The following is a 23410-nucleotide window of genomic DNA, read 5'->3' as shown; positions in this document are numbered from 1 at the left end:
TTCTTCTGTACCTTCAGAACCTTTTTTATTTTATTTATCATTTTTATTTCTCTTTTTCTTATTTCTCCTCTCTTCTCATCGAAAGTTACCTGAATTTTCTTCTACATTTCTACTAGCCTTTGCTTCATTCTATATCTATTATTGTTAAAAACAAGAAGTGCAATATTCATATTTGTTTTAATATTAAGTTTATATGTATATAATATGAATATTACATAACTTTAATATTTTAGTACTAAAAAATAAAGTACATATTTTGCATAATCTATATTAAATATTATTTATTATCTGTACATAATATAATATATTACAATGTACACATAGCTTGCAATATATTACAATAACTATTACAAGACATACATATATCCTTTTTACATTAACTGTTTATTTTATTATTCACTTATTCCTTTTACGTGCATTCAATGAAAAAATATTAGCCGTTTTCTCTTATTTCCGTTAAAATATCAGACTTTAGTAAACGTTAAAAGTAGATTTCAGTAAAGTTATTTTTACATTTAAACAGTTTATATATTTGAAGTACAAAGAGAACATTTTTTATCGAAACATGACGTTATAAAGTTTATTGTTCTGTTATAAATTTTGGAATTCATAGTAAAAATATTTTGAAGATAATAGCAAGGAATTTCTCTTTTATAAATCCTGGCAAAGCGTTTATAATTAAAAATAAGAAAATTACAAATTAAATGATTAAAAGTTTTAAAACATCTATAATATCATCTTGCAATAATTACTATGCTAAGAAGACTCTAGAATATGTAATTTATCTTTTGTAACAATTTCAACAAATTAAAGGTATCGAAAACAAAACTTTGTACTTACAAACTAATCCAAAGTTAAATAAAGCTATAACAACATATTATATGCAATGAAAGAGCACTCAAATTATCATAAATAGATTGATATGTAAAGACTATAATATGTATGGCTTAAACTAAATTTGTATTGTTTCAAATAAGGTACAAATAAAATTAAAAAAAAAATGTATATTTAATATTACATATTTTATGAATAGCATTGCAGCATTGGGAATGTATAAATAAATATCAAACTACGAAAAATAAATTTCAGTATAAAATTAACAATTGCACAATACGATTTTTAAATTGAAGTAATCAAAACGTATCAACAAGATATATAGATTCAAATTACATGTTTATTAATCTGTATACTGTGCGATCTATCAATTATCATTTAATTTGCATTTGTTTTCTAAAGGTACACAAATATTATAATTTGACAACAATATTGTCCAGTTAAAACAAAAGGTGATGTAAACAATAAATAACATTACCATTATAAAATGGAAGATGTTATTAATATTTCTCTTTTTCTCAATTCAGATAATACAACAACATGCAATATCTCTAATTGCTCCACAATCAAAAAATAACTTTTACAATTAGGTTTAATAATATTCTTAATTTTGTAATATTAATTTAAATAAAAATTAATAAAGAAAAACAATGCATTATATATAAAATATAATTTGATGTCGTATATATCTGTGTGTGTACATATGTATTGTACAATACACGTTAATATTTCTTTTTTAAATAACAATCCAATATATTCAACAGATAATTTTTTTGTTAAAATACGAGTTTTCTCTATGGATATAATATATACGTATACGCTATAGAATAAATAGTTTTTACTTGATTTTAATAGTTTTTACTACACAAATTGATAATAATTTTTTACTAGATTAATTTTTAATATCAAAAATCAAGTCAAATGTATACATAAATAGACTTTTAATAAAAGTGATTTAATCAAATAGATAAAATTTTATAAAATAAAGTCATATATTAAAATAAAACGAATAAAAGAAATAATTTTATACAGCAAATAAGGGAAAGACCAGAAAAGCAAATTTTGTTTAATTTAAATTAACAGAAAATAATATCCACACACAAATTAATGATAGGCCACCAGTGTATGTACTATCGTAATACTAATGTACCCATATCACAAATCTATTCAAACAAGTTTAAATAAATAATTTCATATTTCTCCCCTCCCATGTTATACGCGCTTTATGAAATTCTAAATTCGATTAATATAATAATACCCTTTAAAATTTGTTCTCTAAATAAAGCAATCAAGAAAAATTGTTACTACTTATATCAGCTATTTTCAGCATTATAAGTACTAACATCTTTTTCAAACATTTCAAATATTCTTCTTAGGACAATATCGAGCATCCGGGAAATGTATACTTACCACTTCCTTTTTTTAAATTTCAGACACATGGAAAACAATGGAATATGATATTTGTTTCGAACAGTTAAATATCTAAATATAAGTAGGTGAATCTTTTAAACTGATACCACAAGCATCACAGACCGAGACATTTTTCTCGTTTACTAATGTACATCGTGGGCATTCTTTTCCACCACTTGCTAATGGTTTATCCTCGTTTCCTTTGTGCCTAGACTTTCCACACATCTCACAAATTTCCTTCGATGAAGAATTAAGATAGGTGCAAGTAGCACAATTCCAATTCACAGCTTTATCTTCTGTTTCATTTCCTTTTTCCGAGTGAGAAAGCTCTAAGTTCTTCAACGTATCCGCGATTTTTACAATTTGATCCGCCGATCGATGTGAACGTTGAATTGGAAGCGTCTGACTACCATGTCTTTTTTCATTACTATGAGGAGATGATTGACTTTCTGAAGATGCATCGTGATATCTATTCGAGTCCATTAAATCGAAGGAAGAAGACTTCTTTTTGAAGGGTAATGTATCGTGATGATGATGTCGGCCATTTGTCATAGACGAATCGATGTCATTCACATCGGTTCTTCCACTCCTCCTTTTTTCAGAGCGATGTATACTATGTTTCTCATCGTTATCATTTTGTTTAAAAGATTTTTGTTTACTCAATCGGGACTCGCATTCCCGTTTGTGTAAAATATCTTCTCGATTACCAAGATCTTTAGAATAGCCTAAACTTTCTAAATTCCTATACACAAAGTCCCAAGAGTCATAATTGTTCCTTTCACCGACCGATTTTGCAGATTTTCTATCGATTTTTCCGTAATCGTAATGGTTTCCATCACTAGATTGTCTTCTATAAAAATCTACTTCCTCCAAATCTGATATTCTATGAGATATCTTTCGATTATGTAATTTATCATAATTTGCAACTGAAACCGGCATATCAACCTCAATTAGTCTACCCGTTGGTACTCTTGTATATCCTGGCATTGTAGTATAATACGGATTGACTCCACTCATATATTTATTACCATGTGGTAAACATCCATAGGCACTACATCGATTTCCAAAACTGTGATCTACTGGTTGAAAATATTTGTAAGTTCCAGGTATTGAATTTGTATCTTCGATATACCTATATTCTGAATGACAAGCAGGCATTGATGTATTGTAACTGGGAGGCATAATGTGATAAGGAATTGATGGTGATACCGCATCCACACATGTAGTTTGCGGATAATGATAATCCCTATAATTCTCCGCTTTTGTTCGAGTTTGATGCATTTTCTCAAGAAAACGATAGTTCAATGCTCTGATTGCTTGTTCTGGTGTACCAACGTGATTTTCCCGAAATTCTAATACTTCTAACCACGAGATACTATAATTCTGTGAAACATTCTCCCATATTTGCTTCAAGATCTACGTTTGAAATTGTATCTCTTTTATTTAAGTGTATCTTTATAGAAAAAGTACTATAAAAGTATCATAATAAATATTCTTACCTGACATTCAACAAAAGCAACTATTGCATCTCTGCTTACACAAGATACTTTATCAGGGTCAATAGGACCCTCCAAAGTAAGCACTCCTAACCCTGTATGTTTGTATCCCATTTGTTCAAACATTAATTCTGCTCCTATTAAATTTGCTTCTACTTCATGCTTATAATATCCACTATAAGTCTAATATAAAGAAAAGATTAATTAATTGAATATTTTTATAGCTTGAAAAAAGCAATGTAAAAGATTACAAAAATATTAACCTTTAATGTTCTATATTCTCTTCTCCAAGGCTGAGCCAAAAGATTGGCAGCATATAAAGAAATAGCACTCCAGGCAGTTGCAGCTCTATATCCACTAAAATCTTGCAATGTGGCTGCTGATCTGTGTAATATATCTGCGGTTTCTTGAAATACATATTTATTTTCATTTGGAACAAGGCAAAGATTCTCTTTAATAAAACCTAAAATACAGAAAATTGTTAAATATTAAGCATTCAATATTGTTACATATTTATTATATATTTACCTTCAAGTTTATGACGCTGTTGTAATTTTAAAGGACTATCGTCTGTTTGTAGATAAACCAAATGGCTTTGCTCTAATTTCATGCTAATTTCTTGCAATCTATCCTTGCCTCTTATTATTAAGTCATTTGCCATTTTTATCACTGCAACAATATACATTTCTGGTCACTTGTATTTTCTATATGTCTAAATTTGTCCAAGTTATTTCACAGAAACAAAACATTTAGAAAAAAAACAGTATTTACATGTTTAATGTAGGATACTTAAAAATTTGTATAGTTAAATAGTAATATTATTCAAAATGAAACACAAATAAAATATCAGTGAAAAACAGAAACGAGCTTAAAGATGTCATTCAGAAATAAACATCTTTCACACCTATTACAAAACCGTCTAGAAATGCAGTTTTAGATCAAATTCTTGATTCAAACTATGGCTAGCTCCAACCTAAAAATAAATCCTATATTTAGAAGCACCGCTACAGTGTTTACTCCAGGAGCTACCATAATATATTCTCTATTTGGAAAATGCTCCATCTCATGTAGAAACGTTCATCGAGCTTTTCATTATATATCAAAAACATATTATTCCACTTCATAAACAATAAATATTTTTCTTTACAACTTTTTTCTTGGTTATGTTCAAGTTACATCAAGAGCATGAAACAAACATATGCTAGAAAGATAGTCGTCGATACAAAAGCTGCGTATAGAGATATCACATAGTTATCACCACGATTCATGTTCATTTCGGGCAGCTATAGTTGATCTCACAGATGACAAAGTCATAGTTAATGTTATTGTTTACATTAAATTTACATCCAAATTTTTTTATACTATAATTTAGTGGATAATTATAATAACAATAAAAAACACAAAAAATGATGACAGATATGGAAGAGGCAGAAGCAAGAGAACTTCAATTACAAATTGAGAAACGCGATAGGTAACTTTCTGCGTTTCACATTATTTATTTATTTTACAATTGTTTGTAAACATAGTCACACTTTACAATTACATATAAAATTCATTTATTTATAATTGTACACAACTATGAGTATCGATAATATACATCACATTTTCCCAAAATTTTATAGTAAAGAAGTTGAATTCGACTTCAAAGTAGCTGTGAAGAAATTAGCAGAAGGATTTTTAAATCAATATCAAGAACAGTGGGAACAAACTGAGAAAAAACTTGATGAAGTAAAGTAAGTAGAAGTAAGAAATATAAATATTTCCTGATTTTATGTTTCTTGCTATTTTTGTTTAGAAATAAGCAAGAGACTTTGCTCGATCAGATGCAAACTGAGAACAAAAAACTTCAAGATGTTTTTGATGATGTTAAGCTAAATGAAACGGCAAGTATATTGATATTGAAATATAAATTTCATTTTACAGAAATTTTTGATATGAAAGAATGGCCTAAAACATAAAATATATAAGAGAAATATGTATTATAGTTTCAGATGATTAAAGTTAGTCAAGGTAAATTAATATCAATGAAAAAAGAAATGGTTTCCATTCATGAGAGGACATTCAGATTAAAAGTGAGTTATAATATTTATGTACTATACATATATATTTCTAATTTACTATTATTTATGTAATGTACACATTATATTTGTGTAGAAACGAGCGTCAAGGTTGCAGCAGATAATACAGAAGGAGGCCTTAAATAGAGAGCAACAACGAGAGCAAGAACTTCGTCGGGAACAAGAATTAATTGGTAAACCAGCGATAAGTTAAGAAAAACCATTATCTAGAGAGATAATTAATATCAGCAAAGACACATAAACATATAAGAACAGATTGTACTTATACACACATCATGCTAAAATGTGTGTCTAAACTTAGTCATTGATTTTATTGTGTAATATAACTTATACATACATATTTTTATACATTACCAAACAATTTCCCATTGTCCATTAGAGTCACATTTCTCAGTACCTTTACATAAATAATTAAATGTTGTTCTAGTAGGAAAACCAATGATTTCCCTATCTTCTTGTATTCTAAATGTGTATGTCGATTCATATGTTCCTATAAAATATCTACAAAAGGATGCAAATAATACATTATTCCTATTCATAATATAAAACATGAGATATATTATTGTTAATTCTTACCTAGCGTGGGAACTAATTATTTGGTCAATAATTGCAACTCCGCCGTCTTTAAATTTACTTAATACGTAATCTGATGAAATAAATCTAAGAACTGTATAATTAGATAGGTACTGTTTGAGTTCACTGAATTCTAAACAAATTGATATGATTAATAGATATGCCCGTGTATCAATCTCTTAAGGAAGTTTCAGTATGATTTACCTTCTTGTGTTGCATCTGTTGCAACAAACAAAGATTTTAATTGGAGTTCATCTAATTTATTTTTTAACTGAGAAGCAGCAGACTGTATTGTTGGCACTGTTGAAGGGCGACCAATTAAAAAATCGCGTCTTCTTAAATGGACTGATAAATAAGGTCCTCCAACTGCATTCCTTATACCCTATAATTAGAAAAAGGTTGTATTTTATAATTTAAATCTTTTTATTAACTTAAGTGAAATTAGATACTTTTTCTTTAGTCCAGTCATCTGGTCGTTCAGTCTTATCATGCTCATTTGTTGAATTAAGGAAAGTTTTTCTATATTCATTAGCAATATTATATAGTTCAGAATTATATCGCATACTACGTCTAGCTTTCCAATATTCTTTTGTACCATAAAAGTCATGTAATGCAATCTCCATGTGATCAAACATTATAGACCTATCATAATAATTAAATTAGTTGTAAAAGATATTGTACGTGACATTTGAGTATTGTTAAACAAATTTTATATTTTCTTACCTATAAACATTAGGTTTCAGATTTTGTTTAAGATCAGATGTCATACCATGAAATTTAATACACTTAACAACTTTAGAAGTTATATTATGATATCCCCAAAAATATCCAATATATTTTTCTGATTCTACTTTATGAAATTGTAATGATTTATCATCACATTCTATTATTTCATTTTTATCTTCAAATTTACCTGTCCTGAACATTTCTTCGTCGTTTTGTAAAATATATACAACATCAAGATGTGTTTCATTATTTTCCGAAGGATATTCTGAAAATGCAAATCTCTATTGATTATATTGTTCATAATAAATAAATGAAATTTTATACCTTGTAAAAACTGACATATTTCAATAACTGGTATATATTTTTGTAAACTTGAAATGTCAAAAAACAGACTCCAAGGCAATTGTGTTTGATATCCTATGTGTTTACTACGCCAATGATACAAATCACCTGTAAAAATAGAGTAAAAATAAAATGATGCAAAAACTACTTGTACATTATAAAATTACCCCATGGTGGCAAAACTAATTGCCATTTAAAATCTTTTTCTTGCTTGATTAAATTTTTTATAAAAACTGCAACACGAATAAAAACGTCCCTTCTTAAGTTAAATCCTTCCGGAGGATTAACATCGTAGAGTATATAACTGAAAAATCATTATCTATGTAAAAAATATTAATTTTAAGGCGATATATATATATATATATATACAATAAAGAAGTAAGCTCAGACCGATTTTGCGAGTAACGTGATTGAACGCTGCATTTATTGTTAGTTTCTCCATGTTCATCTGGTATATCACAAAATTCATTTGTAACGATATTTTGTGTAAAATTAATCAAAAGTAATATAAAACACAATACTCTTAAAAATAACAACATATTTTACATTTTAAGGTTATATTTTACATGTTACGATAGGTCAAGAACACTTCGAACATTTCCGGAGTAATATAAGAAATATTTTGTATTGTATAATGAGTTTTAATAAAATATATAATAAATAAATTTGTATTCAATTTTTATCCTTTTTCAAAAAACATTTGCTTTCTAAAGAATGAGATTAAGGATAGTAAAAAAACAACAGTAATAACAACAACATTGTACAGCTTGATTTTTGTTATACACGAATTACAGACTTAAATCTCCCTTATTCCAAAATGGTTGTTGATGGGTAGATTACAATTTGCTAATTCAATTGATAATAATTATAATAATGATAATAATAATTATTATTTATCGTCTTATACAATATTTATAATTCATAGTTCAGTTAACATAGTTTCTGCCCCCTTATACAAGTAGGGCTGTTATGTTACATTTACTGTGACTCATTTCCCATACTTTTTCATTTATCCTATTAAAGTATACACTTAGCATATAAAAATTACAAGGACAATTTATATTGGTAATGGTAGTAGCTGTAGTTGTAGTAATAGTTATGATAGTGGTAGCAGTAATGGTAGTTGTAGTAATAGTAATAATTATAGTAGTAGCACTAGCAGCAGTAATGGTAGCAATAATAATATTATCATTATAATTATTTATGCGATAACTATGCTCTGTTATCGTCCCCATTTTCCATGATTTTTTTTTAGTACTTTTCACACGCGCGTATACTTGTATTATGAAATCTCAGATCCAATTCTTGGTTGCTTAAGACTCCAAGTGTACTGTGGGCACAGAAAGTTATCCACTGTCCCTGTCAAAATTTGTGCCTCGTTGTGATTCTTTTTAAATGTGTGCTGTTTTATAGTTTCTTGTCACATTCTGTTAGCAATGACATTAACTGGTAGTAGAATTCTTAGTCTGCAAACATTGGTACATATCATAATACTGAATTGTCATTATAATAAATATAACACGAAATTCATTTCTATTATACTAATTCCCCTCTTGTTTTGCATCTCCATATGAATTCTCTATTGTTAACATCACAGCTAAAAAGTTGCTTTATGTTAACAGGAAACACACTATTTTACATTTGATATAAGAAACGTGAAGTAGTACATGATATTTAAAACTTTTAAAAAGAAAAAAAGGGCAAATGGTTTATGCATTAATCGCACAGTGCACTCATTCAGATATATGGTATTATTTGAATAGTCCATCACTTTTTTCACACGCACACTTCATTTCCATATTTGCCACAGTTTTATACATATATGTATATATACACACGTATATACATGTGCGTTTATGTATATATATGTATATTTATATTTGAAATGATATTTAAATTTCTAGCAAACATTTTAAGTTTCATTATTTGCAATAATGAAATAACATAATGTCTAATATTTGTTTTCTATTTATTTTTCAAAAAAATTAAAAATATCTTAAAGAAATAAATAATCATGTAAAGTGATTTGCAAATGCTAGAAACAATATTCCTTTATACTTTTCAAGTATAAAATTATTCTGAATATAGAATATATAACTTAAGTAAATAAAAATTCCATGATAAACGAATAAGTACAAATTTCATAAAAAACTGATTTATAAGAACAATATAAAGTTTAACTAATCATTTTAGCGACCATCTTCTGATAATAATTAAAAAATTTATTTCTTTGTGCACTGTGTACCATACTATACATACATATATATAAAACACACACAAATATATGTATGTATAGTTTTATACTACTTCACATTTAGAAATATTTCTGACGATTACCTGCTTACTAGCACAATTGAAAATTTTTATGCTGGCACAATTACCTGAGAGTCCAGGTAAAATAGTCAGATATAAATAAAAATCAGTATAATTACATATTGATGATTTATGCACTTGTACAGAATCATCGCATACAAGACAAACATTTTTAAATGATCTACAAATCTCTTGGGTTTTGATTTATCTTGTAGTTGATGCTTCTGACAAAAATGTTACATAAACCAAATATTTTCTTTTCATTTAAAATGGGCCCAACCCATGCACTTGTTGCACACACAATTTTTTACTTTGATCGATTTCCTTTGCTCCTGAATAAATTTATTTGAAATATTTGTTGCATATTTACTACTGGGTTGGCAACTAAGTGATTGCGGATTTTGTCATTAGGTGGTATTGACAAAATCGGCAATCACTTAATTGTCAACCCAATATTATTCTTTCCAAATTACTGCAGCAATCTAATCTAAAAATTCCATCATATAGATATATTCCAACAAAATTTACTATAATATTCATTCAGAAGTAAAGTAATTGGATATTTAATAGCGATTTAACATTTGTTATTATTAGGATTGTAGTATATTTACCTGCATTGGGCTTTGCAATAAAATGTTAAAAAAATTACAGGGATGTTAATAAATAATTCGTATATACACAGGGAAAGATATATACACATACACACTCACACACGTACGCACGCGCTAACATATGTACAATAACTAGCATTAACACACACAAACATATGTCATACAAAAATCCAGAATAACGTTAAACTTGTTCTTCCGGCAGTTCGGCCGAATTGAGCATACAAAAAGAGTGTACGAAAGAAAAGATACATTGTGAAATAACACATAATACAGACTGTTACATCACAATATTACATATGTTTTACGTGCATGTTTTTACCATGTATTAGCATGTATATTTCGTCTAAGAACCAAAAATGAATTATACAGAAGAACAATATTTCGTTTAATGTAATTTCATTTCCTCTATACTTTTTACAATCTTATGATATGTGTAAACTGATAATAAAGAAACTTAAATATTATAAGTGTCTTTCTTTAGGTATTGATAATTTGTTATACAACACATAAAGCTGTTACATTTAAACAAAACAGTTTGCTCAGCATTGCTGAAGACAATATTTAATATTCATTGTTTTGCTTCTTCATCAGCATGTACACTCTAAAAGGGTATAATACATATCCTTTTATGGGCATAAATTTGTACCGAATAGAAGAAATTCGAAAGCAAAACAAATCCTAAGTTTAAGCAGTTGTTCATTATTTTTTGGTAAAAACATTACGTATATAGTAGATGCTATTAGTTTTGCTTATTCAAGCTCTATTCGATACCGAGCAGTCGGAGGCTGGATTCAGGCGAAATTTTTTCGTATCTATGTATATATTTATAGTTAAATACATAGAAGGCGGCAAAGCTGCTACATATCGAGTCATGATTTACATATATGCGATTATGAATGTGGCTGCTTTTTGGAAGGTTTGCTTTTATTTCTTTTCCTTGGAATGTCCATTGACACTATTAACTAGCGTACATTAAAAATAAGTTCAGTCATTTACACATACTGCAGACACTTCCGAAAGGGAGAGACGGCCATTCTGTTTCACAAAGTGACTCAGTTTTGTATATCTATTCATTTGTACAAATTAGTTCTGTACAATCGTGTAGCATTACATTAGGATTAAAAAAGGGTATACATTGTAATACTATTGTAGAAATGTTTTACCTCAAATAAACTTTTCTACTAGTATTTTGGAGATTGTTCAGTGTAACTAAAATAACTAAACGCGTGTGCAGTTCCGAATTATTAATCGTTGTTTTTTTCTATATTCCGATAATCAGTTTTCTTTAATAACTAAATAATATAATTTGCATGTGCAAACGTTTTTACTACGACGAGTTATCTTTCAACACAATATCAACAAGAAATTCGGACTTAACATCCCCCGAAAGGAATTAGCCGACGATTAAAAATTATAGGACCAGTTATTAAAACATTTATATAAAGAAACAGGAGCGTACCACCTTGTCTCAGTATTGAGGTAGCGTAACGTTGCTTTGGCTTAGCGAGTCTTTCTGATTATCTAGAAATATTTCAACTGATCGGTGGTACTTAGAAAAGAAAAAGATTTCTACACGCTGAAGAATGAGACTGTACATTATGATCTTTACATGTAAGACATATTTTGATCTTCCTACTGCGTACATATATGTCAAGTGTCAACGTTACATTCTTGTACACACGTGTACGACTGTGCAATCATCGTACTGCATTGTAATTTCTTTGGTAGAAACTATTTGGTACGTATGCGCCCATTCGGAAGGTCGTGCAGAGCAATGAAGTTACAACGAATGAACAGCTCGCAGGGGGTAGTTCACAGGGAAACAAACATCAACAACGATTCCTCAAGTATCAACAACATTAACAACATCCCATTATAACTTATCATCATTATTGTGATCGTCTCTATCATGACCAGTTTTATCATTACAGTCACTGTCGTAATCTCAGTCTTTCGCCACACCTTCAGCCTGATAACATTTTGTAATGAGTAATTATAATTATCATCGCAATCATTGTCTTCAGCAACATCGTCATTACTGTTAAATAATATTTATGGCCATTGTTAGTGTATTTTTTTGCTGTTCTTGTTATGGCCATTTCTTCTTTATTTCATTTTTTCTTTCTTTTACCTTGTGACTTTTTATTATATTTATAACGCTCTTCATCTTCGTGAATTCTTTCTCACTATCGATCGAGTCTACTAATAGTCATTCCTGGAACTTTGAAACAAGATGTTAAGAAATACTTGCAAATGAACTATCGACATGAAATTCTTTTCTTTGAATGAATAAAAAATGCTAGAGAGCCGAATGAGACATGATTTTCTTATGATTAAACAAAATAAAGATAGTATAACGATATACGTGACTGATCGATAGAGTTCATTATCAATTAAAGTTACAAAGTTCCTTAATTTTATAACACCTACTAACTTTGCGTACATGTACTTATACATTGCGCGATTATTTTGGTATAAAATGTCCGTTCCTTAGTTCACGATAAATAAAAAGCAGTTCCTTTAAACACGTCCATGCAACCGGTTGTCTGATAATTTTCTAATTACGATAGTTGCTTCGGTGTAATTCTTTAATATATTACGTGTTTATATGTGATCTACAAACATTTAAAATTCATCGAAATAACAGAGGAGGACAAGTATTCCAGCGCTCCTTCTGTATGAAGTAATATGTGTGTGTGTGTATATATATATATACATATATATATAATATATATATATGTATATATTGTTTTATATATATATGGCTTATTAGGTCACTGTCTTATAGATGCAGAAATATAGAATGCAGTCTTTTCCTTGTACATAAATAGTTTCCTCGAGAGCAATGGCACTAATATAATTTTGGGGATTTTTATTTTGTGCGGTATGTGGTATTATCAAAATAGACAGTTGTTTTATAACTATTTGTTACATAGTATAAGTACATAATATAGTATAAGAAATATGCAATTACGTCCTGAAAATGTTTACGAACTACCATGATATTCATTATTCCGAAAGCTACAAGTCTTGCTATTCTTAAGAAATCGAGGTGAAATTAGACAGAATTATTGTCGTAATTACCTATAACTGATTCTTTGGGCTTTCGAGGAAAAATATATTTCACGATTCCCTGACCGCTCACTACATTTCAGTATCTATATGAGAGTAATTGATTCAGAATTATTATTTTTTATCCGAAATCTGTAACAAGCGGTTTATGAAACATACGCGACATAAAAATTGATAAAACGTTTTAAATTTTCTCCTTGAACATACAATAAATCACCATTTTCTTTTAACAGATTATGTCCGATCGTGTTTTCATATCACCGCGTGTTACAGTTCTTAACAGTATGAAGATACCCTTAGAATGATACTTAAAGCTCTTACAACTTTTACAACACACTTGCATACAGAGAGTAGTAATAGCTGGGGTTTTGGACTAGACGTGATGTGGTTGAAGATGAGGCAGCCTGCTAGACGAGTTGGATCAGGATTTCATACTATTCGCTTCATCGAGTCGCCTTTCTGTTCCTACTGTTAATAAATTTGCGAACTCCATCTCTAACAACTGCCGAGCCTGTTGAAGTACAGAAAAATGGTAAAAATAGTAAAGATAGTAAAGATTATATATAATTTTTAATCTCTGATAACTATATAGCAATACATTAAACTAAAACCTACTTGTGTGTTTTGCGTTGGAATTTGCAAAGCTAGAGCAAAACTATTCGCGTCGAAACTTTCATCGAGGGCTATAAGAGCTCCATGTACCCCAGATTCTAAGAGGTTGTTACCGTATTCCTAAAAATAAGAAATTGTGTTTTATCATCATTACAGTATGAATGATTTATAAAATGGAAAGCAGTAAAATGAAGTTACTTTCAGGCCGATAGATTGCACCCATCTTATAACACGATCATTACTCCATACAAGAACATCGACGTTCGCACCTTCCGCCATTCGTCTCCTTTCTTCTAATTGTTGCCTATCATAATTTAATCGCTTTAAACACGAAATGCCATATTGCAAGCTTGTTCTGTAAAAATAAATAAAATTCGGATCAGATCAAGGGATCTAAAAATCACTATTAAACATGAATTTTTGTTTTTAATGATTTATCACCTGTGAAAACTATCAACCATTCTAAGTTGACCACGAAGGTCCTTTTTGGTAAGGTGATCCAACATTCTAGCATCAACAAGGCACTCCATGAAAGTGGACCGATACTGTGGCAAACCAAGACTTGGAAGCCAAACATTACCAATCCATTCGTGGTTCATATCTCCAAATGCTAAGGTTGTGCGAGAAGTTTTTGGTGCTGATGGACTTGTAAGTGACACCATTTCTTGAATAGCTAACCGTAGTTTCAATCGATGTAGAGGATTACTAAGAATAAAAATTATTACATTAAATATTAGTGATTTTATATTGTATGGAACTCCATCATGCTTGTCATCCAAAATGTGCAGAATGTGTTAAATAACTTAATTTCGTACCTTATACCAATTTCACGTTGAATTTCGGTATCACTAAGAGCACTCATTATGGCACCACTTTTGACATTTGCCCGGCAAGCTGCAACATACCACGTTGGCATGCCCACCCAAAGCTCAAGCCAAGCTACTACAGTTGGTCCATTCCATAGAGCAAAAGGTGTTCCAGCTTTCATTGCCTCCGCCAGAAGTTCGTGTCGTGAGGAATCTAACATACTTCCAAACATACTTGGACTGAAAGAAAATTAGTGCTATAACAATTATATTCATTAATTATTTAAATTATGAATATATTTTTAGTTACATATATGTACCTTTTCTTTTTTCTACGATCAAAATCGCTTTTACTGCCCATAGTGCCAGCAACAGAAACATTATCTCCATAATCAGGATCTGCAGGTGTATTTGCTCCTCCCATACCTGGTATATCTCCAGGCATTGGTGTATCTTTCCCCTTGATCTGTAACCAAAGTTCTCTCTCTGATTTTTCTCATTTTTCTTATTTAGTTATTTGGTTATTATCTTACATAATTAAAATCTGCATTACCTTTTCTTTCTTGCTGAAAAATCTACCAAGACTGCTCTTAATGCCTTTCTTCTTTTGAGCTGCAGCTACTGCTGCTGCGGTTGCTGGACTCATGGTAGATTGCATGTGCAAATGCGAACTAGACAATTGTCCAATTGGCAATCCAACACCAGACAAGTTGTTCTTATGCAAACTGTCCTGGCTGCTATGACGTGAGGACAATGGGGAAGGGGGAGTCCCAGAATTGAGTGCGCCGTTGTTATGTTGCCCATGCCTGCTGCATGGAGCGCTAATCTAGTTTCTATTTCTACTCTAAATAATGCATTCTAGCCCACAAACTATCAGACTTATATCTTTTTTTCTATGCTGTATGTACCTTCTATATCATTTTTGTGATCTGAATTTATTCAAATTATTTTCAGATCTTTTTCAAGATACATCATCACACTAGACAATCAAACAACCAAATTAATAACAGGATTCTCTAAACCATCTGTACTCTTCAATATTTAAAGCATAAAGAGATCAATGTTTTAAATTACGTGAGATAAGATATGATCAGGGAACTTACCGAGCCAAGTGAATTGCATTACTTAAAAGACTTTTAGCAGTGATATATGATTGTGCTTATACATGATAGTACATGAGCATAAGCACAAATACTATTTAGCTTCGAATAATATATGTGATATGATTTTTTATTCCAAATTGCGTATTTTCAATGTAAATGATATTCCTAATTGAGTCAGATTAAAGCATTCAAGTTTTAATTTTGTACTATTCAAGATATCTACAACTGATAATTGTACTACAAACAAATAACTAGTAAACTAAAGAAGAAATGAAGCAATATCAATATCAGTTTTGGAAATTCGTGAAAAAATATCATTATATCACAATCCAATATCTTATACATATAAAAACAATATAGTATCATATGAAAGAATAAAAAATATTTCTTTCCAAGAACGTCCAAAATGATAAATTATGTTTGGCAAAATAGTGAAAAAACAGTTGTAATACCTACTCAGTATTACAGGAAAGGCATAGAAACCTGAAAATATAGCTGATCACTGCTTATGAGATGGGATTGTCATAATAAGTACCGTTTAAAGACAAAGATATAGAAAAACCGCCTTATCTATGAATTCTATTGAAACAATTATAATCTTTTATTGAGATAATGAAAGTTAATTAATTAATTAATTAGTTAATTGCATCTATTGGATCCATCTATATCTTTGCACCTATTTCTTAGAAAACAACCTTATTCGCGCAGGAGATTCAGACGCGACGTTAACTCGATGCAATTCTCTTGGCTGCCTAAATTCCCTCGTTTGTTTGAGACAGCGATGTCTGTCGTGAACTGGGCAGGCTTGAATGTATGATGGATGGAAGAAGCTAATATCAGTTTCTTCCAGGGACTCATTTCTATCAGATCTATCAGTCGGTTCGTCCGTACCACTGTGCTCGAAAATTGGGGCTGTAGGCATAAATATGTGACATCTTGCATACTATTCATTGATCATACGTTTCTTGTAATAAGAAATTATAGTTAAAAAATAGAAATATCCATAATGAATTTTGCAATACAAAAGTATCTATAATTATCAGTCCCTACAACAATTTTTTTGTAAAAACCTAAGATCATCTTAGTAAATCCCTTTTTCCAAAAAAAGGTATAAAAAGGATCTGTTACCATCGATGTCACTTAGGTCGACTTCTAAGTTGTTCATTTCATGCCCACATGGGCCACTCAAATATGTCGTGCACAGCGGCATATGTTGCGGATTACATGCAGTACTACAATCTTTAATTAACCTGTGAGCAGGAAAACCACTGCTGGGAAATCCGGCTTGTCCAGTGCGTCTGGCAGCATAAACAACGCACAATGCTAACTACTTACAAAATAATTACTGAATTTTTGGCAATCCACCTCTATGTATGCAAGGACTTTGATAATTTATGTATTATTATTTAAGCATTAATCAATTGAATGAAATAGCATATTTACGATATTCAATACACATAAAAGACATCTTGTTTCCCAACAAAAAACTTAGTCCTCATTATCAGAGATGTGGTTGCAAAAATTTTATTTATAATACATTATCATCGCTTTCTCAGATAGTGCTCGTGTAGTTCAAGCATTGGATCCACGAAGAAATTCGATGTTTGTTGATATCGATAAATTGAAAATTAAACACATACCTTCTGAGTTCCTCTTGACTGTGAGCAAGTGCCTGTGCTACTCGTTCTAGCCTGATCGATCGAGCAGTCAATGGTGAAGCTGCATCGCTACCACCACTTCCTGCACCACCAGTGCTGTCCCTTTCACTCACTGAATGCAATTCTTCGCCTGATAACTGCAACTATGATATGATATAAAAAATTATACATATGTCAATGCTACTGCCTTACACATGTCGAATTGTCATCACAGTTATTTACCTGGCTCGCAGGAAGGGATTCCGAAAGTTGACCTGGACTAGCTAAAGAGGCAGCATATTGATGGAGATGCGCTGGAGACATTGATGCTGGTGCCTTCAAAATGATAAAAATATTGAAAATATATTTTAAAATGATTAAGGATTATAAAGTAAACGGTACTTACCGTATGATATTTATGTAAATAATCTCTGTTTGGACTATGATGCGATTTTGGAGTGGATCGTCCACTTAATGGTGGAGATGCCCGTTCGAGACTTCGTCCTCTGGCTAACAAATTCATATGTTCAAGACTACCAACCCTGGACTCCAACTCCTCGGCACGCGCTTCGGTACTTTGCTTTTCTTCCTTCATCAAAAGTGCACTTTGACATATTGATATATAAAATATGGTATAATAAATAACGTTTTATTACCTGGATTAATCTAATTTCATTATTAATTGCATCTAATTGTTCTTGTAACATTAATGCTAGTGTTTGAGCATCCGTATGTCCTGTAGGACTAATTACATCAGCTGCACAACTGAATAAACTTTCGTTATCTCCGTCACCTTCTGCATCACTAGAAACATCAAATGCTTGTTGTACATTTGCAAGGACATGAGCCTGCTGTAACTTTTCCCATTCTTGCTCTGCTAAAGTGCGCGCTACATAATTCTAAAAATTGAGAGCGTGTTATTCAGAGTTTTCTATTATATATTTAATTTTTCATATACTAAAATCTAATCTTCTATGTGCTACCTTTGCTGGATCATCTTCGATTGCAGGTCGTTTACCCGTTCTTCTTGGTAAAGAATGAGTATCAAAACTACTATGACTTGCACTCCTAGAAAAGGAACCTGGATCCACTGCATTGGGGGACAAACTGCGAGTTAGAGCATCTGTTTGTTGAATATTGAACGCAATTTCTTGCTGAAGCATCTGCCTTTTCACGTTATCGATTTCAAGGCGAGCTTTCCCTAATTCCTTGACTATTTCGGCCTTCTCATTTTGAAGATCTTCCGCAATCTTCCTAGTCTTTTCCAGTTCTTGCGTGAGTGCGTTTTTCTCTTCTAATGCGTGCATCCTTTCTTTTAAATGTACTTGCAATCTTTCGTTAGATTCTGCAGAAATAAATCAAAGCTAATAAGCATAAGCATGTATTTGTTATCAGTAATGTAATTACTTTACACAATATACATATAAATTACCTGATAAAAGTTTATCAACAGTTGTACTAAGCCGTGTATTATGCTCCTCATTCATCTTAAGTCGTTGATTGACACGCATCACTTCTGCATTCTTTTCTTCAAGTTGCGTTTCCAACCTCTGTATTCTATCCTCTGCGCTGCCGTGTCTTTCTTGAGCCTGCTTATTAAATATTTCACATAATTAAAATCAATGCCTGCAGGTATTAAATTTAATTAGAGGTGAATTCATGAAAATATATCTATATATATTAGATTGTTCTTTATTCTAAATATAATCTTCCAGTAGAGCTAACATGTAAAGCTAATGAATTGAATTGAAGAATAAATACGTGCCTAATACAAACATGTCTACAGAAACGTGATAATAGCACTAAACTACAAGTTATTAACAAGCTCTGAAAATAATCACACTGATTGCTATGTTCGGTATATTTAGTGAGTAGAAAGTAAGTAAATTATTTTATATCAACCTTCACCTTTGTAAGTGACTTGATTATCATATTATATTCATTAACTTCATAATCTTAGAAGAAAATTAAAAAAATCTGAAGTGTGTTTATTGTTTGTGTGGTTTGTGAGTAGCCATGGCCAATGATGAAGAATGTAACAGGGAAAACATTGCAAAAAATTTAATATGTAAACTGAAGTAGAATGAAGACTGTTTTCAAGAAAAGACATTAAAGGGGCAAGCATTCTCGACATAGGTACATTTGGAGGCAGGGAGTATCGATAGAAGTGCAGAGGAATAAGAAAAGAAGAAATTGATGATACGACGACTTAATTCCTCTGCGTACCTGGTTGGGCCTCCTCACCTGCGTCAGAGCCTCCATCCTCTGCTTTAATTGCTCTTCCATTTCTGGTAACTTAGCGTATTGGGCTAATTTTTGTTCTGCGAGTTCTAGTTTCTCCTGTATCGCCGCGATTTTTTCTTCTTGGAGCTAAACATGAATTACATAAAGGTCATTAAATTGACATAAACTGTAAATTTAATGTAGAAGAACGATTACCTTTAATTGAGCTTTCTTATGCTGCAGCTCTTGCTCCAGCTTTTCATTGAGATCATGTAAACTAGTGGACTCTCGTTGAGCATTAAGATAACGTTTTTCAAGAGTCGCTATCCTCTCTTCTTGGTCCTCTTTTTGGGCAACATTTTCACGTAAATCTCTCTGTAGTTTGACATTCGTTTCTTGAGTTTTCAGAAGGTCTTTTTGAGTCTTGGACAAAGTTTCTTCCAACTCTGCTACTCGGCCACTTAATTCGGCTACCCGCCGCTGCCATGTGCTCAACTCTGAGCTCTAGAATAATTGTTATAATACAATGTTAATAAAAGTCAATGTGTATCTAATATGCTACTTGTATGTGTACAGAAAGAGTATTAAAAATTGTGTTTCTCATATGCACTATGTAAATATGTACATCTACACAAATATGTTTTAACAAGGCATTATCTCTCTTGTTCTGCTCTTATCTCTGAGATACTATACTAGATTTAATTGAAATATATACTATAATTGAAGTTGTAAATGTGTTTTTATATTGCATGGGATGTTTTGTGTCAGTATATATATACGTCACATTAATGATTAAGCCATTTATAAAGTTTGCTTGGGAAAAAATTCATTCTTATTCATTAGATCATGCGAATATGAAACACACATTATTAATATATATATTCATTCTACAACATGCCATAGGCGCCAATGATAATATGGCACATTTAATGGAAGGTAAATTCAAGTTGTGCAACATAGTGTTATAAAATCGATCTAATTTTTTCTGTTAATATTTCTTAAAAAATCTCATTACAATATGAAAACAAAATACAATATTTCAGTAATTGTTTCGCGACTATCATACTCTATAACATTTAATGAACATAGTTTAAAGTTGATCTAGAAGATCTCTTAGTGTCGTGTATAAATGAAAGCGCTTAATGATATTATCAAAGATAACAATTTGTTATTGTGTTTCAATACCATGCAGTTTAACGGAGACACTCTAAGTCTCTATGTTTTTAATTCAAGAATAGCAATAAAAAATGTTTTTCTGAACTTGTGTAAATTTGCAAATCGCTTGAGGTGCATGCAGAAGAAAAAAAGGGGAGAACGAAGAAGAGTATATTCGTTCTGCATCTCAAAAATATCAGCAGTCAGGGATGCGTTTTATCGCGCGAAATGTTCCACGATCCATCTACCTGACTGTTCCTAAATCAATGAGAGAATCATACATACGCTAAGTAGTTCGTCGTGATACTTTTTCATACCTGCTTGTCAAGAGTAGCTTGCAAATCTATTACGCGCGCCGCAGAATCCTGGTCCACAGGATCGAGACTGCCATTGCTCAGTCTACTTTCGATCTCTGTTGACTTCTCCGTACCTAGTTTTTGTACTGACTGCTGCAGTTGTTGTTGTTGCGGTTGTTGTTGTTGTTCCTGCTGGCCTCCTGCCTGCTCAGTCTCATTCTGCCCGATCATAACACTACATTCAGAATGCCTCGCTCGCATTGCCTGTCCTGCATCGCCGCGCAATTCCCAACAACTACGTATCTATGCAGCTATGCGACTAAACCACTACCGTGCACGCTATTGCGAATGCATTCTTATTATGGATGCAACGATCGAGATGAATGACAAACAGATGGTCACTTTATCGGTACAGATTTGAACTCTGTTCAAGGATGACATTACATGATTTCCTCTGATCGACGTATAGAGTGCCATGATTTGAAACGAATTGGAAATCCTGATAGAAAAGGGAAATTGAATGAAACGTGGAATAATATGATTGACAGTAACTATTGTAATTCTCATTGTGACATATGAAAATCACTAATGATCAAATGCTTCTAAGATGACACAGAATATACTCTTTAATCGTTAAACACGAGCCAAGGGCTGAAATCTGTGACCAATAACTTCGAAATCAATCAATATCTAACGCCGAGATTAGAAGCGTATCACAGATAGAGAGAAAGAGAACAAGAGGATCCGATGACGCAGAAAACGAACTTTATCACTCTATATAAAACGGTGTGGCTAGGTGAAATACTGAATTATATCAAAACCATGAACATGCAAAGTGAAAAGATCGCATAAATACAATTCACGACGCTTAAACATGTTGAACACCTTTTTCATGTATTCATGATAAATATGACTGTGAAGTATGAAGGAGCAGTGTTATGTGAAATATTTGTGGAGTGCATTATGCATGGGTGTGCAACAACGTAAAGATATTTCTCAGCTACCTTGTTCTGCTGCTGCCCGTCTTCCGCCTGTCCGTTCTCCTTGGGTCTATCTTCTATATTTTTAGGCGCATGTCCACTTAATTTATATTGCTGGAGCTGCGAATTTTTATTCAAATTACAAATATTATATTTGTTACACGATTATTAAACACTTTAGTAATTAAGTATTAAAGAATATACAAAATTAGCTGAAACGATACCTCTTCTTTGGTAATAGCTAGCTCTTCTTCCAGGCTTGTATTCCTTTCTAATGCAACTCGTAATCGTTCACGCACCTGAAAATTAGTTACTATTAAAATATCGATTTCTTATAATCGGTATTATAATAATTATATTTTTCATTAATGCATTTCCAACTACATTATATTGATATTATATTCTCTTCAACTGGTGAATCGCTGCATTTGGTAATTTTATAGAAATTTTACAATTCATCATTCTTGTATCTAGTTCACAAAAAATGCAACGAGCATCAGTTTCAGGGCTGAACGGGAATCGTGATTCTCCGTATCTCCCCTCAAGGTTGCCAATGTGTCAATGTCGTCAAACAATGGATCAGAAAGTTCTTACTTTCTCGTCTAAAGCCTTGTGGTGCTCGAACAGACTTTTTAGAGCTTTGAGCACTTCAACTTCGGACGATACTCCAGATTGCGCGGCGGCTTGCCTCTTCACTACAGTCATCCTAAGCGATCGTTCATGTCGGGAAACCAGGCATTCCAGATGCTCGAGCAGAAGCTGCGGAAGGCAATAGAATCGTCTTGGTGAGCAATGTCGTAGAGACAAGTACCGGCTTCAATCTATAAGATGCATTAGTGGTCTGTTCTACGTACACGAGTATTATTCCTTTCTGCTTTTAGTTCCGATATCTCTTCTTCTCTTTCTAGGATACTTTCGCGCGCTGCTGCGAGCTCCTTCGTCAATTGAGAGAAATCCTGTAATTAAAAAATGCATTTCATTTATATAACAAGCTGCGGACACTGGTGAAACGATGCTAAATAATAAATTATAATGGTAGTTTTGGTTTGTTTGTAATAAATAGTTTAAGAAATCAATAATAGTTAATAAGAATAAAATTAAAACATCATTAAAACATTAAACATCAACAACATAAAACATTAA

The 23410-nt window shown here is 31.4% G+C and overlaps 4 protein-coding genes across 17 annotated transcripts in view; 1 reads left to right on the top strand and 3 right to left on the bottom strand.

The window, feature by feature from the left end:
• Positions 1-264: 264 nt before the first annotated feature.
• LOC126873017 (uncharacterized) lies at positions 265-4929 on the bottom strand. Of its 3 annotated transcripts, none has more exons than XM_050633408.1 (5): positions 4512-4929; positions 4269-4409; positions 4004-4203; positions 3744-3923; positions 265-3660 (listed from the first exon to the last, which is right to left on the bottom strand). In XM_050633408.1, exons 2-5 carry the CDS (start codon positions 4399-4401, stop codon positions 2317-2319), a joined length of 1857 nt encoding a protein of 618 aa, XP_050489365.1. In that variant the 5' UTR covers positions 4402-4409; positions 4512-4929; the 3' UTR covers positions 265-2316. The 3 variants fall into 3 exon arrangements, with proteins under 3 accessions (XP_050489365.1, XP_050489366.1, XP_050489364.1); XM_050633409.1 differs by having other exon boundaries at positions 4714-4929; XM_050633407.1 differs by having other exon boundaries at positions 4645-4928.
• A 66-nt stretch (positions 4930-4995) lies between these two features.
• LOC126873037 (biogenesis of lysosome-related organelles complex 1 subunit 6-like) lies at positions 4996-6156 on the top strand. The gene is made up of 5 exons (XM_050633493.1): positions 4996-5211; positions 5363-5473; positions 5536-5623; positions 5726-5812; positions 5895-6156. The coding sequence occupies exons 1-5, from the start codon at positions 5147-5149 to the stop codon at positions 6009-6011; spliced, it is 468 nt and encodes a 155-aa protein (XP_050489450.1). The 5' UTR covers positions 4996-5146; the 3' UTR covers positions 6012-6156.
• Positions 5818-13864, bottom strand: LOC126873021 (GDP-fucose protein O-fucosyltransferase 2). 4 transcript variants are annotated; one of them, XM_050633414.1, is made up of 9 exons: positions 7829-13864; positions 7627-7763; positions 7442-7567; positions 7115-7382; positions 6841-7033; positions 6596-6773; positions 6395-6524; positions 6156-6319; positions 5818-6024 (listed from the first exon to the last, which is right to left on the bottom strand). In XM_050633414.1, exons 1-8 carry the CDS (start codon positions 7996-7998, stop codon positions 6169-6171), a joined length of 1353 nt encoding a protein of 450 aa, XP_050489371.1. In that variant the 5' UTR covers positions 7999-13864; the 3' UTR covers positions 5818-6024; positions 6156-6168. The 4 variants fall into 4 exon arrangements, with proteins under 4 accessions (XP_050489371.1, XP_050489375.1, XP_050489370.1 ...); XM_050633418.1 differs by lacking the exon at positions 5818-6024 and having other exon boundaries at positions 6135-6319; positions 7115-7238; positions 7305-7382; XM_050633413.1 differs by lacking the exon at positions 5818-6024 and having other exon boundaries at positions 6135-6319; positions 7829-13863.
• Positions 8325-23410, bottom strand: part of LOC126873003 (liprin-alpha-1) — a 42515-nt gene continuing 27429 nt past the window's right edge. Inside the window, exons 3-23 of one of the 9 annotated variants that reach the window (XM_050633364.1) lie at positions 23122-23223; positions 22862-23026; positions 22492-22566; positions 22292-22387; positions 21309-21506; positions 20053-20340; positions 19840-19983; positions 19046-19205; positions 18597-18958; positions 18270-18512; positions 18020-18202; positions 17857-17949; positions 17617-17777; positions 17227-17274; positions 15427-15682; positions 15194-15339; positions 14883-15113; positions 14509-14772; positions 14266-14422; positions 14071-14187; positions 8325-13966 (exon numbers count right to left, since the gene is read on the bottom strand). In XM_050633364.1, coding sequence (XP_050489321.1) covers positions 13877-13966; positions 14071-14187; positions 14266-14422; positions 14509-14772; positions 14883-15113; positions 15194-15339; positions 15427-15682; positions 17227-17274; positions 17617-17777; positions 17857-17949; positions 18020-18202; positions 18270-18512; positions 18597-18958; positions 19046-19205; positions 19840-19983; positions 20053-20340; positions 21309-21506; positions 22292-22387; positions 22492-22566; positions 22862-23026; positions 23122-23223 — 3579 coding nt within the window. In that variant the 3' untranslated portion in view covers positions 8325-13876. The remainder of the gene's footprint in view (positions 13967-14070; positions 14188-14265; positions 14423-14508; positions 14773-14882; positions 15114-15193; positions 15340-15426; positions 15683-17226; positions 17275-17616; positions 17778-17856; positions 17950-18019; positions 18203-18269; positions 18513-18596; positions 18959-19045; positions 19206-19839; positions 19984-20052; positions 20341-21308; positions 21507-22291; positions 22388-22491; positions 22567-22861; positions 23027-23121; positions 23224-23410) is intronic. The other 8 variants (XM_050633370.1, XM_050633365.1, XM_050633366.1 and 5 more) reach the window with 8 other exon arrangements.

Source organism: Bombus huntii, chromosome 14, assembly GCF_024542735.1.
Source record: "Bombus huntii isolate Logan2020A chromosome 14, iyBomHunt1.1, whole genome shotgun sequence".
NCBI lineage: Eukaryota > Metazoa > Arthropoda > Insecta > Hymenoptera > Apidae > Bombus > Bombus huntii.
Note: the sequence above shows the minus strand (reverse complement) of the source record. Positions and strands in the feature narration are given on the sequence as shown.